The 19,418-nt window shown below is 32.3% G+C and overlaps 1 protein-coding gene and 1 long non-coding RNA gene across 5 annotated transcripts; both read right to left on the reverse strand.

The window, feature by feature from the left end:
* Window positions 1-751: 751 nt before the first annotated feature.
* LOC134682903 (sulfotransferase 1B1-like) lies at window positions 752-18,564 on the reverse strand. 4 transcript variants are annotated; one of them, XM_063541816.1, is made up of 7 exons: window positions 18,332-18,564; window positions 10,922-10,959; window positions 8,875-9,115; window positions 6,506-6,829; window positions 5,587-5,687; window positions 1,750-1,912; window positions 752-989 (listed from the first exon to the last, which is right to left on the reverse strand). In XM_063541816.1, the coding sequence occupies exons 3-7, from the start codon at window positions 9,065-9,067 to the stop codon at window positions 880-882; spliced, it is 891 nt and encodes a 296-aa protein (XP_063397886.1). In that variant the 5' UTR covers window positions 9,068-9,115; window positions 10,922-10,959; window positions 18,332-18,564; the 3' UTR covers window positions 752-879. The 4 variants fall into 4 exon arrangements, with proteins under 4 accessions (XP_063397886.1, XP_063397883.1, XP_063397882.1 ...); XM_063541813.1 differs by lacking the exon at window positions 10,922-10,959 and having other exon boundaries at window positions 18,332-18,563; XM_063541812.1 differs by lacking the exons at window positions 10,922-10,959; window positions 18,332-18,564 and adding an exon at window positions 11,638-11,788.
* Window positions 14,351-16,196, reverse strand: LOC134683878 (uncharacterized). Its single transcript, XR_010101103.1, has 3 exons — window positions 15,619-16,196; window positions 14,995-15,100; window positions 14,351-14,763 (listed from the first exon to the last, which is right to left on the reverse strand). It is a non-coding gene; the product is annotated as an uncharacterized LOC134683878 (long non-coding RNA).
* Window positions 18,565-19,418: the final 854 nt, after the last annotated feature.

Raw genomic sequence — 19,418 nt, forward strand, 5'->3', positions numbered from 1 at the left:
TTTATAAATGTTATATGGATGGAGAGATCATGTCTCATTGTCACTCACATCACATCTTCCTTTATCTATATGTTAGAATTTAAAGTGAACATTTCTAATAGATATTTTACATGATTCAGTGCTTATTAAATACACGAGTATCAATAGTGTATAATGCCATTGTATTTGAAGTAAACTATTTTATATACAATTTAATATTTTGATCATATATTTTATATTACATGTATTTATGAGAATGACACTGATATATATTTAATATGACAAGATGCTCGCTTCTTTAATAAAAATCCATAAAATTCTTCTTTTTCCTCATCATTTCATTATATCAATTTTTAACTAGTTCCTATATGGAAAAGACTAAGATCCCCAACACACACAATTATAACTACATTTTCACTTGTGTTGTACTTGTAAAACCTTTATACTTTAACGGTAGGTTTAAACTGGTTGTAAATTGATTAGCCCCTGATTAAATTATGTTTTTATAACACTTAATCTGTAACAAATTATTCAACCTATGCCAACATTTTTTCATACAATTTTATACCTAAATTTCAAAATGTTGGCATAGGTTGATTGAACCGGATATTGAAGTAGGATCTGCTTACCCTTTCGGAGTACCTGAGATCACCCCCAGTTTTGGTGGTGTTCTACAATGTGTAATACACAATCACATGGACATAAATTTGCTTTCTTCATTGAAGTTTCTGCACAAACATGTACATTTTGAAATTAACAATTAAAGACTGTAAAACTAGATGATACGCTTTATTTATTCATCTTGCCATAACATCTCGATAGTACAATTTCGGCCGCTCTGTATACAATTTGGAACTGGCTAGCCTTTCAATTTCATTTGCAAAGTTTATACACATTATTTCATTCAAATGTTATCTTGTATTTACTGTCTTTCATTTCTTCTTTGTATTGAGCATCAAATTTCTCATTTTGTGCGACTGTAAAATGATTTTTCCAATCTCCTATTTCACCTGGAAACAAGTCAACATTGTGTTAAGAAAGAGGTACGAATACTCTCCACCTGTATTGTGTCAACTGACAAAGCTAACAAAATCTTGTGTAATTTGAATATAAAGAATTTACATAATTATATAATATTTAGTAATTTCTCCTTTTTTAGTTAACCAATTTCTGAATTCTGCTTAAACAAATAGAGGAGTGGCACCTTTTTCGATTGAAGTACTTGCAATTTAGTATACAAGAAGTTAATAAAAAAAGAAGCTTTTTTTAGAGACAGAAAGAAGCTAGTTGAAAAAATGTTTTGTTGATGGCGGATCTTTTATAGTTTTTCTTTGGTTTATTGGTTATAATTGTTGACGATTTATAGCTTTACATATTGTAAAGGCAGTCCTGTCTACTATTGAAGATTGTGTGCCGATTTCTAGATCGTTTTGCTGTTTTAATATTGTTGGCATGTGGTCTCATTGACGTATACGTCACATCTCATTTTGTTCACTTGAAAGTTGCAGTATTTCACTTTCTAACCTCATTTTGAAAGTCCATATCTAAGTCAAGCTAACCAGTTTAGTCACAAACTAACTGAAGTAGAAGTATTTGCCATTTTGTAAATGGCAGACCAGAAATCTCTTGAAAAATAAAGAAAAAACAGAACGGAAAAATTCCCACGTATGAACATTTTTAAGATGACCAGACCGTGAACAACATAACTGTACAGGCGATCTAACATGCACAAACATGTAAATTGGTAAATCGGACAAATTAAATACTTACCTTTCCGATAAATGAACCCTTTGCCATCTACAATCACTGTGATATCAAATTTGTTTTTCTGCATATTTCCAAATGATGTTTCTTTGGCAATCTTTTCTAATGTGTCGTCTGAACATGGTGTACCAAGAAAATCTGCAAGTTTCTTTATTTCTCTGACAGGATCCTAGAGTATACCAGTGTAAGTAATGATATAGAAAATAATGAAGTTGGACGCACTAAGGGAGCTACCATTTGATTTGTATGGGGGGCTAGGATGAAATTTGAAAAAATAGGCAGGATGAGAAACTTGGTTAAAAAAAAAGGCAGGATGACAATTTGTGTAAAAAAAGTCAGGATAAACTAGTAAAGAAAAAGGCAGGACCGAATAGAGTAAAAAATAAAAAGGCAGGACAGAGATTACAACTTAAAAAAAAAGCAGGACAAAATTTGTCATCCTAGCCCCTCCATAAAAATCAAATGGTAGCTCCTTAAAGGTATTTTTATGCGTATGTTAAAAAAAATGAACGAATACTTTATCAAAAAAGCAATAATTATACTATTTTAAAAGCAACGAAAACATATGTACAACACAAAAAAGAGATATAGCTACAAAAACACCAATAGCTTAAATAAGAAAACAAGAAAATAAGAAAATAAGCAACATCAAGTAAAATATATGATCTGATTGACCATGCATATTTACACAACTTCTTTACAAGTAAAACAGACTTTATAAAATTTATTGAAATGAATACTAAATTTTGTAGTGCTTAGTCAAGACCAAAATAAAATTCGCAAAAAATAAGGCACTATTGATCTATAGGTTAGAATTTTCCTTTAAAAAAATTAACCATGAATTAACTAATGTCAGTTACTCATAACTTTGTTGCAAAAAGTTTACTGTTGTTTAAAAAAATAATATTTATGTGGTGGTATAACTACCAAAATAAACATATTTTGGAGTAACATAAGTGAGCTGAGGTGAGGGTTTTTTTTGCTCAGTTTCGAGGTCTTACTTTGACTGAGACGATGCTTTGTGGTATATTTGTTGTTGTGCATTTTCTGATTTTGTGTCATGAATGGATTCCCGAAATTCGTTGTTTTTCTTTAAGTTATCAAAAGAAATGTTGTTTCATTTTGTCATTGAATAATGTTCAAAATATAAAGAAAACTGGAAATGTTCCGGCCACATGATCATCATTTTCATTAGTCATAAATTATATTTATTTTGAGTAAAGCTGCAGCACTAAGGCCTAAATACAAGCATTTATGTTTTCTTCATTTGGAGTTGATGAAAGTTCGTGAAAAGAATATTTAAAAGGTCAATGATAATGCTCTATTTTAGACTGTCATAAACTCTTTTAGGTCCTACCATTTGATTTGTGGAGGTGGTGCTAAGATGAAAAAAATATACTGTGATGTTTTTTTCAGTTGTCATCTCTGTGTTGCTTTTTTTCTCATTATATTCGGTCCTGGCTTTTTTTTATACTGACTCTTATGTTAAATAAATTGTCATTCAAATCTAATAGGTTGACAACGTAAAAAACTACAAAAGACAAACCAGTCAACAGTTAAACTGGGGGATCTCGGGTGCTGTGGAAGGGTTTATTGATCCGGCGCCACATGTTCTACTTCTACTTCTACTATGCAATGACCGCCTTCAACACGTTGAAGTTTACGTCACTTGTACTGCGCATTGCTTTGTAAAGACATATATACAGTGAAATATACAAATTTGTGATAATAAACAGAACAAAAAAATTTATTTTTTACATAGTGGTAGTGCATATTTTTAATTTATTATTTTTAAAATATTAAGATAAAACTATTTACACATGATGAATTTATGGGCTGTAGGTGTAGTTTGAGACGGCTACTTTGAACGACTCTATAGAGTCGCTCATAACAATACTCAGGGGAAGGCTGTTCCATATTTGAATTGTGCGTGGGAAAAATGATTGTTGTCTTATTTGTGTTCTGCAGGATGGAATTTGGTATGAGAGTGTGTGCATGTTCCTGGACTGTCTGAGCGGTTGAATTAATCTGTCTGTTTTTGTGATTGCAATGATATGATATGTGATTTTATAGAACATGACCAGTCGTGCATCTGTTCTTCTGTTAGCAAGGTCTCTCCATTTCAAATGATCTAGCATGTCACTAACGCTTGAGGTGTTTCTGTGTCGGTTAGTGACATATCTAGCAGCCCTTCTTTGTACCTTTTCTATTTTGTTAATATCCTCAGTAAAGTAAGGGTCCCAAACTGAACAGGCATATTCTAGTGATGGTCTGACTAAAGATTTATATGCCTGTTCCTTTACTGAGGTGGAACTGATGTTAAGATTCCTTCGAAGAAAACCTAGTGTGCTGTTGGCTTTATTGCAGATGTTGTTTATGTGACTGTGCCATTTGAGGTCTGATTGAATTGTCACACTTAGGTATTTCGCCTTATCGACATGTTCAAGAATGTGGCCATGTAAAGTGTAATTATAAATGAATGGATTTTTATTTCGGCTGATGGACATGACATTACACTTGTCAGGATGAAAAGCCATTTTCCATGTATTTTCCCAAATGCCTAGTGTGTTGAGGTCTTTTTGAAGGGTTTCGCAATCACTGTTTGATTTTATTACCAGATATGCAATGGTGTCATCTGCAAATAGGCGTATGGTGGAATTTAGCCCAACTGGTATGTCGTTAATATAAAATAAAAACAGACTTGGGCCCAGAACAGACCCTTGAGGCACTCCGGACTTTACAGGGACATAGCCTGAAGTCTCACCCTCTAGAATGACTGCTTGGGTACGACATGATAAGAAGCCCTGTATCCATGCATTTGTTTTCCCCTGTATCCCATAATAATTTAATTTGTGTGTTAACAAGTTATGACTGACTTTATCAAAAGCTTTGGAGAAATCCATTATAAGTACATCTGTTTGTTTTGAGTTTTCCATATTTTTAGTGACATCATCTACAAATTCCAAAAGTTGAGTTTCACAAGATCTGTTTTTTCGAAAGCCGTGTTGTAGGGGATACAGGATGTTATGTTTTTCTGCGTGTGTCATGATTGCGCTAACTACAACATGTTCCGTAAGTTTACAACATATACATGTCAAAGAAATAGGTCTATAATTCTCTGGATTATATTTGGAACCTTTCTTATAGATGGGTGAAACATGTGCAGTACGCCAGTCAGTAGGGACTTCGCCAGTGTCTAATGATTTTTGGTATATAAGGCATAGTATTGGTGAAATTTCATGTGCTAACTCCCTAAGGAGACGTGGCTTAAGTTCGTCTGGTCCACTTGCCTTGGATGGATTTAAATTTAGAAGTAATTTTGAGATACCTTGGATGGTGATATTTATGTCAGGCATGGTAGGGTACGCTGTTTTCTGTTGCATGTATTGGTTGTTTTCAAATTCAGTAGCAGTGATTTTGTTTGGTTCTGAGAAAACTGATTGAAACTGCCTGTTGAGTGCATCAGATTTTTGTTTGGTGTCAGTAATAAGTTTCCCATTCTGCTTAAGTGATGTTATGCCACTGTAGTCAGTTTTTTTGCTTTTAATATATGACCAAAATTTTTTCATGTTGGAAAATTTGTTTTCATCTGGTTTTGGTGTTACAATATTTTCAATGTATTGCCAGTATGATTGTCTGAGTTGACGGTAAAACTATGAGATTCGGTCTTTCAAATTGGTTGAAAATGCTTTTTATACACGTTTAGTTTTTCTACGGCGGTAAAATCATATTTAAAAAAAAAATGACTTTTTCTACGGCGGTAAAATCATATTTAAAAAAAATTGACTATCACATGTTTCACTAAAAGTTTTCATAATATTTTTTCTGACGATAGTTGACTACCTTTTTCATATCTTCATAATAACAGGTAAAAATCGTCTCTGGAAAGTCGTCTGCTGCTCGTTCCATTTCTAACTCATAGTTATACCATGATCCATAAGGCTCTATGGATTATACAATATAAATGATATACATTTTGTTTTTAAATAAATTAAAATATCTCGACCTTGATATAGCATTCAAAGTATAGGGAAATCAACAAACTGTTGATATGTTAGCAAGTATTTAGTTTTAAAAATTATAATATTAAAAAAATATACTGGGTTCTAAGTAAAGTACTAGCAGAGACTTTATATGTCTCTGGTACTAGTAACCGATTCAGAACTAAAAGATTAATGTTGGTCACTTCAATTGAACATAGAAAGAAAAATGCAGTTTAAGGAAGGCACTTGTTATTAAATGAATTCATAATCTTCAGCCTGTGAAGACCCAGTCAAACAAACAAGTGATCTGAGAATACCAGAATTGTAATCTCATATACAAAAATGTATAATGTACAGTAGTTGTCGTTTGTTTATGTAAATTATACGTGTTTCTCGTTTTTTTTTATATAGATTAGACCGTTCGTTTTCCTGTTTGAATGGTTTTACACAAGTAATTTTGAGGCCCTTCATAGCTTGTTGTTCGGTGTGAGCCAAGGCTTCGAGTTGAAGTCTGTACATGTACCTATAATGGTTCACTTTTATAAATTGTTATTTGGATGGAGAGTTGTCTCATTGGCTCTCACGCCACATCTTCCTATATCTAAACTAACTAAATTATATTGTCTTTTTGTTATCGGACCCCGATTGAAGTAATAGGTATCCCGTGGTCCAATCGGTGACTACTCGAGAACAATGAGGTAACAAGGCAACTCGTCATGAACATTATTTTGATGAAAAGTTATGTTGACCACAAATACAAAGTAGAATAAAATACTCACGTTTTCCAGACATAAACAGTTCAAAAAATTCCTCCCATGTTCCATCAAAGTTGATAAACACATCTTTTAAACAGTGATAATAATATGAAACACATACATCTTTAGGATTTCGAATCATGTGCACAATTTTGACCTTTTTTTCTTTGTGTTGCTTTGGTAAATATTTAAATAGGCAATGCGTGTCCATAATCCTTGGTGAGGGAACACCTTCTAGCACAGTCAAATCTTCAACTGCTTCTAACATGCCTTGCATTTTGCTCTTATTGTCTAGTTCTGTCGTATTTTTCAGTAACATATTCACTATTTCATAAGTCCAATGTGTTCCTAAAATGAAAGTATTTTTTTCTCTCATTTGGATTGAAATTAAGGAATATTGATAAAAAAAAATTAATATATTAAAACAGATATGGCATCAGTGACACTCTCGAGTCCAAAAAAGTTTAAAACGCAAAATAAAGTAACGAAGTTGATGAGCATTGAGGACCAAAATTCCTAAAAGTTTTGCCAAATACAGCTAAGGTAATTGACGTTACGCACGATATTGCGTCCCAATTGGTAACGTCAAAATTTGACGTTTTACGTCGGTAATCGAGTATACTTTGTTCGTTTTGATTGTAATCATTTTTGATCGATATGGATACTTCAAAGTCTTGAATATGTATGAAATATTTGCTGCTGGTAGATACGCAAGCAAATGAACGTTTCGGACTTCTGATTCGGCTTGTGTTGTATTTTTCTTTATATTTATTGTAACTTTTATTTTTTTGCTCTTTTCTTTTTAGTTTCTTCATTTTTTTACAATATTTAATTCTCTCTGTCTCGGATATGAAATTCTTCTGTTCTGTAATTTATATTTTACCTATTTTTTGACAAATTACCATATGTTTTTTTTTCATTTTAGATAATTATTCATTTTCTATTTGATTATAACTACTATTATATATTGTAGTTCTTATCGTGGTTTCTATGATTCTATCTATTTTCGAAATTTGTAATTTGGTTATTTTGTTTTGTCCTCTGATCTTAAAACATAAAATCGAACCGTACTTGTTATTTAAAAACAATGAAATATCGTTCATATATCATATGATAATACGAACTGCTTTCAAATTCGATGGCCTAGGAGGAGGATTGGCCTAATGAGTACTTATAAAGTGATAAAAAGCATGGTAATTTTAAGATACGCTCGTGGCGAGATTTGTTCGACTCCGATCCTAATCGACAGTTATTGCAACTATTTTAACTTAAGGTCGCCTGATGTCCGGCTTCTCCTACCTTTGATGACAGGTCAATGAAATACAACAAATGTCGCTTATACATGATATGGTGTTTAACACCAAAACAAAGAACAAACTTTTAGAAATAATTTGAAAACACATATATGTATAGCATCCCGAATCAATAACGTTCAAAACGTAAGAAAATTGCTCAGTGGACAAACTTGCAAGACATTTGATTTGTTAAAAAACGAAGTCATTTCGACTTAACAGCTTATCAAAAAGTATGTTATCGTATTGTTGGGTGAAAGCACAATTACGAAAAAGCACTGTTTTATATGCTACAAATTGAATATTTAACAAAATGACGTTGAAACTGGCAGTGTTTTTGTAAAAAGCGGCGAAATTCGACATTGGACAATCTTGCAAGACATTTTCCCCGGGCCAATGCGTTTTAATTTGTGGTGCGAGTGCTTTAAAATTCCGGATTTGAAATGGTCTATCTAAGCACATTTGTAGGAATAATTTATAAATACAAAATTTTATATCATCTGATATTTTTAAAAGCAATAAATTTTGATAACTTACTATTTTCAGAAACCTGACCATGGCGAGGATTATTCATTTTTGAAAAAAATAATTTTTACCGTTCGATCAACACAAAAAACAGCAATGGCGTCATAAATTATATTAGAAGTTTATCATTCATGCGAATTTTCGCGGATTTTAATCTTTTTATTAGACCACAAAAATTCCGGCAAAAGTTATTTTGCGAATAATTTGTTACGTCTGACACGCATAATTTTGACGTTTTGGTAATATTTGTATCATTATTTGAAACTATTATGAAAAGTTAAAGAATATTTTTAATATTTTTGGAAACAGTAATACCTGCATAATCTATGGATATAAATTTCATAAAGCTGAACTAGTTAATTTTCATAGAAGAGCTATTTATCAAATTGCTCTGTCGCATTTCACGGCATTGACGCAATAACGTGCTTAACGTCAATCTATTCCTTAGGTAGAAAAGCCTCCCAAGTTTTGTAAACAGTTAATTTATAAATATGACCATATCAATGGTAATTCATGTCAGCACAAACGTCAGTTCACACAATTAGATTTTAACACATAACTACTATTCTTCCGTACCTGACTTTGCATACGTGCAGATTATTATATCTGAATCTCTAGATTTGACATTCATTATATCTTCAATTACATTTTTGGCTCCTTTTTTCCTAAACGGCATAAATGATGGATACGAAACTCCTTCAAATTCTGGCTGAGGAACCTTTTCAAGTTTGGCCATCATTTTTCTCTTCTCCTCCAGTTCCGACTGCATTTTGGTTCACTGTCTGTGTTATCAAAGTGTCATTAAAAAGCAAGTACGCTGAAATCAGAAAACTAGAGGCTCACAGAAATCTGAATCACATGTCAAAACGAACAAAAAGAATCATAACAATTAAATTGAGAATGGAAATGTTGATATCTCACAGAGACAACAACTCGACCAAACTAGAAAATAGCCGAATTCCAACAATGGATTTTCAACACAGCGAGAAAAATCCCGCATCTGGAGGAGGGCTTTTACTGACACCTTAAAAAAATGTGTGCTTGCTCAGTGAAAATGAACGTCGCACTAAAACTCCAAAACAGATAAATAAAAAAAATCCAAGATTAACAGAGGTTCCTGACTTAGGAGAGGCGTCGGGGTTGAACATGTTTTTGAGATCTTAACCCTCCTTCTATATCCAATGTAGAATATACCAACCAAACCACAGCAGTAATCACAGTAAAATTCAGTCTGATAACAGAATAGTTAACAAAAGAAAATGACAATGATACACAAATTAACAAAGGACTACTAGTAATATCAGCTACTGACATGTCAGCTGTAGACCTACACAAATTAACAAAGGACTACTAGCAGCTACTGACATGTCAGCTATAGACCTCAATGACATATCAGCTGTAGACCCCAATTAAACTGTTTAAAAGATAATGTCTACAAGCACAATTCCAACTGCTCAAGTTGAAGATTTCACTTTAAAAATTAAAACAAGAGAGCACACGTTGATGCGTCTCGTCTGATGTACTGACCATTGATCGTTGGTACATGTAGTTTTAAATACAAAGTTTTACTACAAGAAAATGAGACCTATGTCAGATAAAGCAAGCCAGAATACACCAAATATAGTTGGCTCATACTTACATGACCTTATAGTTCAAGAAAACGGATCCAAATACAAAAAAAACAACTAACATTGAAAATAAGGCCAAGGTTGAATAATACCTGCCAGGCTTACATGTACATCGTAAAATATTTTCATACACCAAATATAGTTAATGTATAATTGCAGACGGAATCAGAAAAACAGACCAAAACACAAAAAACTAATCTTACCACCGAACCATGAAATGAGGTCAAGGTCAGATGGCACGTGCCAGATTGATATTTACAACCTACAATCATCACAAGTTGTACCTAGATACAATATCCATGCATGAACAATACGAGTATCTATCCCCTGTTGCAAAAATGATTCACAAGTAGCCAAATATGGCCCCAATTGAAAATACAAGTGCTCGCAAGTCCATATCACTCCAATTTTGCTCAAAACTTAAAATAAAACATTACATTGTATTAAGCAAAGAAAGAGATCTCGACAATATCTTTATTTGATATATCTTCCTTTGTACACAATTGTAAAATCGATAGCATAGTAGTAATATTATGTGGAGGCGTCAAATTAACCAAGTTCTATTTTGCGACCCCAGACACGTATATTTTTAAACAGATAGATTCCACCGATTAGTCTTAGTATTTGTACTTTAATGATTTATTCATTTACATTGGTATGGATATAATAAAACTTTTATAAAAGATTCAATGTTCACCTAGCTGCACTATGTTGTGTATGCTGAGCTCAAAAGTACAGATCATCGAACGTTGACCTATAGGCGTTCATTTCTGTGTCATTTGGTCTCTTGTGGAAAGTTGCCTCATTGGCAATCGTACTACAACTTCTATTTTTTATATAGAAGAGATTGAAATACATCTTACAGCGATGCGATTATAGACAATATTCAGCCACCAAACACCGAAAATATAAGACCCCCTTCTAAGAACCACACAGAACGAAAACCATGCATAATAAAATTTAAAAAATATTCATTCTATATTCTGATTACTTACCAAACAAATTTCAGATAGTAATCCACAAACTGAAGTACCTGAATTTAATGATTAGTTATCCAAATAATCCTTCCGTTAATGATAATATGAATACACTGTCAACACAATGATTAAATGAATTACAAATATATGTCTTTGAGGCACAGGGACTCGGTAGACAGATTTATAAATGTTTAACAATGTTTTTCAAATCTTTTTTTCGCATTTTCTGTCTATTTGTATAACATCACCAGACAACAAAGAAATTAGAAATACAAAAAGACAGGTAATAATAAAAAAAAGTTTTCGGAGGTGTTAATACAGCCATATTTGTCCATTTATTATGATGAACCTTAAAAAACATTGAAAATCAATATTGGAATTTTCTAACCGAGTCCTTCTGATTTGAGGTTCATGAGAAGGAATAAAAAGATACACGGCCAATTAATTTACTCTCGAGTACAAACAAACCTGTGCACCTGGTTATTAAGGGATGGCAGGAATCAAAATAGATAAAGGAATATGTGGTGTGAGTGCCAACGAGACAACTCTCCATCCAAATAAAAATTTATAAAAGTAAACCATAATAGTTCAATGTATGGCTTCCAACACGGAGCCCTGGTTCACACTGAACAACAAGATATAAATATGATAAAGGACGACCATAAAGGACCCCATAATAATAATAAAATGCCTGTTAATGTTTCAAGTATCTATATATAGACTTTAAAACTAACCTTATTTTGAGTGTCTGTTTTGTCGTTTCCACAAGAGTGACAAACACAACTTCCGAACTTTAAGTTTAAATCACCTTATTTATGCGGTCAGACATCTATTGTCCATCTATTGTCCATCTATTGTCCATCTATTGCCAATCGATATAACCCACTATAAATATTACTCCGTAAGAACATCTCATTTTGTCAATGTGGGATTTTTGTTGAGACTGCAACTTCGGTTCGGCAAAGTTATGAATAATGATACGGCGACGGCGGTGGTGGCGTTAACAAACTTCTTAAAAGCTTAATATTTCAGAAAGTAGATGATCTGGATTGTTCACACTATGTTTGTAGGTTTTTCCAGTTTGTTTTATATGACCTTCACCTCATCTTTTCATGTTATTAAGTTTATTATGTTATAGTTGAAGTAAGTATAACCGGAAGAAAAGTGACTTCAGGAACTTTTACAATAATTCGAAAAGTGCTTTAGATGAACTCTCGTTTTAGATTGAATATTTATATGAACTCTGGTTTAAGATTGAATATTTCTATGAACTCTCGTTTTAGTTTTAAATTGAATATTTCTCATTTTAGTTTTAGCAGAATATTTCTTGTTTTATTCTTAAATATAATGTTTCTTATTTCAAGTATCCAAAGAGATTATAGATTTACTATTTTACAACTTAATCCGATGGATGTCAAAAGTGCGAGATAATACATGTATCTAGCACTTGAACTACAAAAGCAATTATCGCTATTTTACTAAGTTCAGCCGGAGGACAATAATCCTATTATCATTAGCACATACTTACAACTTCTCGTCCAATCAAATTGCTTGAATTTGCCTTCCAATTTTCATAGTACATACTTTCCCCTGTACTAAGTAACTACGCATGAATGACAACTACACTGTAAATCTAAGGCCGTGTTCACACCAAACGCCGTGTACAGTAAACATGTTTACATTTGGTTTAATGAACTGTACACTAGTTTCACATAAGATTTGTCCACATCCATACACCTTGTTTAGTTACCTGTACATAAGATTTGTTCACACTTGTAAACTATATGTCATTTAAATGTTCATTACGTAGAAACCGAATTCAAACTTTCAAACAACTTTTCTAGCAGTAAGGGAACGACCATTCGACTTTAAAAAAAAAGGGGGATGGATTTTTCCACAATTTGATTAAAAAAAAATTGGGTTATACAGATGATTAGAATGAAAAAATATTCTGAATCCAAAGTTTCCCCATACATTATAGTGTTAAATATTGAATTGCTATCATCGAAATAAATATTAACTTTCGCGCGAGAAAAAAATCGGACTCAGACCCCCCCCCCCCCCCTTGTTTTTAAAGTAAAGTGGTTGCTCCTTTAAGAAAGTAATTCTGGATGATTTGCAGTAGTTTAAAGATGTCTCGACTACGCATTAAAAAAAGGCTGCATCAGCTTGCTTATAGACAGAGAAAAAAAATTGCGATTTAAAAGATCAGTACATTTCTATCTTTTCTGTTTGTTTCAAATGATATTTTTTCTACAAGTTTTTCTTTGGCAAAAGAAGAGGGTGATAATTTTTTTTTATTTCTAATTGTATTTTAACGGATCAGAGATTCTACACAAACAAACAAGTACCCTCACCCTTTTTCAGTAATGCATTAATGAGTGAATCGTTGTTTGAAAAAATACCAGTGGCAAATATTTCTGTCAAGTGTGTACGTCCAGTCGATATGGGAAGCACAGGCACTTGTTTCTGTCAATATATGGTTTACTATCCATACCAGTACAAAAAAACCATTTTGTACTGGTATGGATAGTAAACCATATATTGACAGAAACAAGAGCCTGTGATGGGAAGACCTTTTCTAATAAATTATGTGTTCGGCAAAGATGATGGATGAGTCTTGATAAGGGGCTAATAAGGCTACGTAAAGTGTTTTATAACAAATAAATATATCAAGTTTAGACAAATATTTCTGTAAAGAACTTTATTAATAAGTGTTATAAGTATCAATTTTATATAAAAATCGTTTCTTTTTTTACGTATAAATGGAAAAATTACAGTTCGGAATGCCTAGTTTTGTGTACACTGAACCTACACAAGGCCTACATCGACTATCGACTGCATGTAGGCAAAACATGATTTAAACTACATGTAAACATTGAGTGTTATCAATGGGAACGTAATTATGTTTAGTTTATGTGTGAGTTACACTAACATAACACCGAGTTTAGGTCAATGTGAACACGGCCTAAGTGTTAATAAATAGAACTGCTTGAACGCTTTTTTGTAACACTTTTTGAACGTGTAATGGTGTTCCAAATGTTTACACTAGTGTTCATCAATTGAATGTGTGGTGTTCAGTTTTTAATGCCTTTGTGTATTATTTTTGAACACTTGATGTTAAAGACCTTAACATTAAGTGTTCAACGATTTAACGTGTCCGAATGTTCAAAATCTTAATACGTTGACGCGTTCAACAGCCATGTTACACTTTTTGAACACACTGAACATGTTCAAAACCCAAAATGTTAAGATTCAGAACACCAGACGTTAACATTTAGAACAGTTGACATAGGTGTTCAAATTGATGGTGTTCAAATGTGGAACATGTTCTATTGTTAAGCGTACATAATTTTCCATAAGTACTTAACTTAATTAAACTGTTATAAAAACTATATTGAATCAGGCAAAATACAACAATAAAACATATTTTAACAAGTAATTCTTTATATAATCAAATGAGCATATATGTAAGAAAAGTGCACAAGAATACCTTATGATATCACAAGTAACAGTCAATGAAATCACATACATAATGTTTTAAACCGACTTAAATATCACAAATAATTATTTTCTTCTACATGCATGCATGACAAGATATAGTTGCTACATCATGTGAATCCTAACAAAAAAAGCATATCAATGTGATAAGTAGATAGTTTATGATATAGATATTTGTCACAATAAAAGTTTAAAAGTTGGCAAATTCCAACAGTTCTTGTACTATCACACACAATATACGCTCAAATTTTCAGTGCATCTTCACTTAAAGCTATCAACTGGGTGGCATTTTATGTGTTATCATCAACTTCCAATATCAAAATCCTCCACAACAAGTAATGTCTATGAGCCTATATATCCTGCAAAATGAAAGTTAAAATTAATAGAAGAGAGTTTTCCATAAAGCATCAAATTATGCAATAGTTGTTGTGCTTTAATTTCGATATATACTAGAGTACAAATTGATATTCTGTGGCAGCGACTTGCACGTTTTGACATTATACATTACATAAGTCGATTTCTTGACCTAAGGTATACAGATATAGAATGATACACCTACATAAGCTATTAATATACATATATTGTCATACCTTTATGACATCTTTCTTTTTTCCAACACTTTATAGCATGCAGAAATGACCTTCGTGGGCTTATTGGCTACCGGTTTCTAATTCAAACATTCCAATCGAACGATTCCTGCAAATAAAAAAAAATGCATTTTCTAAGTCAAAAATGGTGTTCCATATGTTTACACTAGTGTTCATCAATTGAATATGTGGTGTTCAGTTTTTAATGCCTTTGTGTTTCATTTTTGAACGCTTGAATGTTAGAGTTCTTAATACTTAGTGTTCGTCAGTTGAATGCGTAGTGTTCATTTTTAATGCCTTTGTGTTTCATTTTTGAACGCTTGATGTTAGAATTCTTAACACTTAGTGTTCATCAATTGAATGTGTGGTGTTCATTTTTTAATGCCTTTGTGTTTCATTTTTGAACACTTGATGTTAAGAGACTGATTATTCACTAGTTTATGAAATCACCAGAACAAAGCTTACAGTTATTTACATTAAATACTGTTCTTTATTTCGTCTTTTATGTTGAATATTGAAAAAATTGATATAACAGTTATGAATATTTGACAAATATATATCTGACATGAGAAAATGACAAGGAAGCCATCGAACTACCTATGGAGATTATCCTAACTTGTTACTCACTTCTTTCGTATTCATGTGAGATAGAAGTCCCTTCTCCAGTGCTCTTCCTTATATGTATCCATTCTTCGTTTAACCGCCTAAATCTCCAGCCGATATTTGTTTCTGGTATTTGGTACCCTGGTATATTTTTTTTAACGCGAGGTGTTCAAAATTTGGAGCGATTTGAACACCGATTGAACATGTAATGTTAATAAACTGAACGGATCATGAAATAAGATAAACATCGACATATTTTTATTACGAAATTATCATAACAGGCCTCATTGATATGCATAATTATGTCACTTATAAGTAAAACTAGTAATAATAATAAAATAAGTTCATAACTATACATATATATGCCAGCTTGGAAGTTTAATATTTCACAATTACAAAATTATTTGTCAAAAATTCACAAGATCCTAAGCCTGCATGTACATTCATATTTTCAAATGAATTTCTTTGTAAATTTGCCAATTAGAAGGATAGAAATCCGGACAAACAACTATCCTCTTTTTCAGATCAGAATTTGAACACCGGTGTACACTGTGTCTGAACACACATGTTAATATTTTTAACACGAACGTTAAAACTTTGAACACGTCTTTAAGCATGAACATATGACGTTAAAACATTGAACAATCGGTGTACAAATTTTGAAAGCTTACAGTGTAGGGTAAGATTTCATTGTATTGTAATCAAGATATAAGAAAAAAAATTGCTACTGGCTATTTTGAAATAAATTGATTCTGTGTTTCAAATTTAACTAAATAGTTTGTAATTAGTTTTCAAACAGATTTTTAACATCCTACTAATCAATCTTTTGATCTAAATTTTGTTTTGTCATTAAAATAAAGAGTAATAATTATGGTGCTTTCTACTTTGATTAAAGTACAACTCAATCTAAAATTTGTAATCCTTTATCTTCCATGCAATTACTTTGTACACAAAAAGAGTCAACCATGAATCTTTTGAAGGGGAATTATTAATAAAGCAATTTGATATATTTAGTCATAAATTGGTCGATAATTGGTTGCCTAATGTCCAGTGACAAATATTTCATGCATATAAACTATCCACTAGACTACCTATGGGTATATACCAGGGGCAGATCCAGCCATTTTTAAAAGGTATTTCAACTAAAGATGTAGAGGGGGGATCCAACTGTTTGTACTCATTCAAAAGCATTTTCAATATAGTTTTAGGTTTTATGTGAAATAAAAAAAATGTTTTCAAGAATGTAAAGCTTTCACTGCATTTTAAGAATTGTCTGCTCTTGGTGAATTCATTTTGTCATCTGACCATGTAAATAAGTACATGTATAGTAAAACAACGCTTTATATCAATAAACATACTTACAACAGCAACTACCTTCTTTGCATTCTAAAGTCAAGGGCCCTTTGAAATGCCATTTTTAAAAGGATATTATAGTGAGTAGATTTACAAATTACGTAAATGAGCTACATCCAGTCAGCCAAAACATGTCAATAGACTAATTACAGGATTACTCAAGTTGTAAATATGTGCTAAATTGGATATTGTATAGAAAGGTATATACTATGAAAATAAGAGCTTGGGGCACAGCCCCGCGCTCTTATTTTCATAGTATATACCTTTCTATACAATAACCGAGACTTACATAACATTGGACAATTATATTTATATTTTATGAGAACCTTTTATAATGTTTTAATACCCTTATCTTTGACTTAATTTATGTTTTGTAAACTGTTGCATGGGCAGTCTTCCCCTAGCTTTCGAACTGTAAACTTGTGTGAATAAATTTGTATATATATTTTATACGGTCTTGCGTTTAAAGCAGCCATAGTGTCGATTATAGACCTACAGACTTTAATGTAACCCGTGCCGAACTTCACGGACTCATGCCGCAAGTTCACGGGGTTATATAAGCTTTATTTTATGACTATATCAACATACAATCAATGGTTAGTAAAGAAGCCGAGACATTTCGGTGTGTACACTCGTTAATTGGCATTCTATGGGAACAAACCATAAAGAAAAATAAACAAGTGAAACTGCGAGCTACTGCTCACTGATGATACCCCGGCCGCAAGTGGATAATACTAATAGTGTAAAAATATGCAAGTGTTCGGTAAACAGGAAGTTGCCGAGTGATGAATCTGAAAACGCATCACACGGTAAAGCTGACTTATATAAATCCTGAAACCAAATTTCAGAAATCCTTGTATTGTAGTTCCTGAGAAAAATGTGACGAAAATTTTCAACTTGGCTATCATGTGTAAAATCATACAAGTGTTCGGTAAACAGGAAGTTGTCAAGTGATCAATCTGAAAACGCATCACACGGTATAGTTGACTTAGATAAACACTGAAACCAAATTTCAGAAATCCTTGTATTGTAGTTCCTGAGAAAAATGCGACGAAAAATACTGACAGACTGACGGAAGGACAGATAGAGGTAAAACAGTATACCCCCCCTTTTTTTTTTTTAAAGCGGGGGTATAATAAACTAAAAAATCATCAAAATGTTATAAAATTTTCAAAACAAAAATGCATTTAAAATCATATATTCTGCAATAATGTCTGAAAACTTAACAATGTAAACAGGGTTGTCTGTAGTACTCACTGAGTAAATACGGCGATATGTGTTAAACAATTATGACGCAATAATCATGTTATCATTCTAGAATTGACAGTGACTTCAGCAGATTATTCTGTTAGATTAAAAAAAAGTATGCATAATGATAACTTACCTGCCAACAGTTGAAACGCCAGAGATTGAAATCAAACTATAGGTATTTATTTGACCTCTTTATCTGTTTAGCCGACATCGAACCATTTCACTGAATGATGATCATGAATATCTTGTTCTATATTGAGCTTGACCCATTCACTTCTGTTGTTTATAATATCATTGTATTTGTGAACTTCCCTGGAAAAAATGAAAATGTTTGATTGTAATGCCATACACAAGAGATCCTCGAGGTATTTCGTAGGAGGTGATAATATTTGTTTTCTTTAGAAAGTTTACAAATTATAATTTGAATGGTTATCTTAATATAAAAAAGAACACATTTAAAGCCCAATTATACATTAGAATACAATAATTCATTTTCAGTGTATTCGTAGAATAAGAATAAGAATAAGAATAAGAATTTTATTAGTTTGAAATCCAAACAATAGGATTGTTACTAAAATACACAACAAAAAAAACCAAACAAACAGGCATATTAAAATTACAAAACGATAGTCAATAAACAGTTACACTACAAACATGTAGCATTGAAAGAAAAACAAAAACATAGATTAATAGTATTAATTATAATACTATTTTTGACAGTATTCGTAGAGATCAGTCTAAAAAAGGGGCGGATCCAGTCATTTTTAAATGGGGTCCCAACCCAGGATAATTGGGGTGGGGTCGGTGTTTCAACTATATGTCCCCATTCAAATGCATTTATCGTCCAAAATACGGGGGTTCCATCGCCCGGAACCCCAATCCCCTGGGTCAGCCAATGTAAAACGTATGCAAAATATCCGATACGTTAGACGAATATACAATATGCTAAAACTATTGTCCCAAACGAATATATTCGGTGAACTATTTTTGCAGATTAATTGGGATGTCATATGTCGTACTACAATGTACTCATAAGTGATACGAGTGGGGCTTAGTACCGAAATTTGAATAAAAAAAATTCATGCAAATGGTGATTCAAGCATAGGATTTGACGCAGATGTTCTTTGTGGTATACTTTATCATATTAGAGGGGTAGCCAACTTGTTTTTCATTTTTTTTTCCACGGCGGCCATCTTGAATTAAAAATTGACATCATTTTG

The sequence above is a fragment of the Mytilus trossulus genome, chromosome 9 (genome assembly GCF_036588685.1).
Source record: "Mytilus trossulus isolate FHL-02 chromosome 9, PNRI_Mtr1.1.1.hap1, whole genome shotgun sequence".
NCBI lineage: Eukaryota > Metazoa > Mollusca > Bivalvia > Mytilida > Mytilidae > Mytilus > Mytilus trossulus.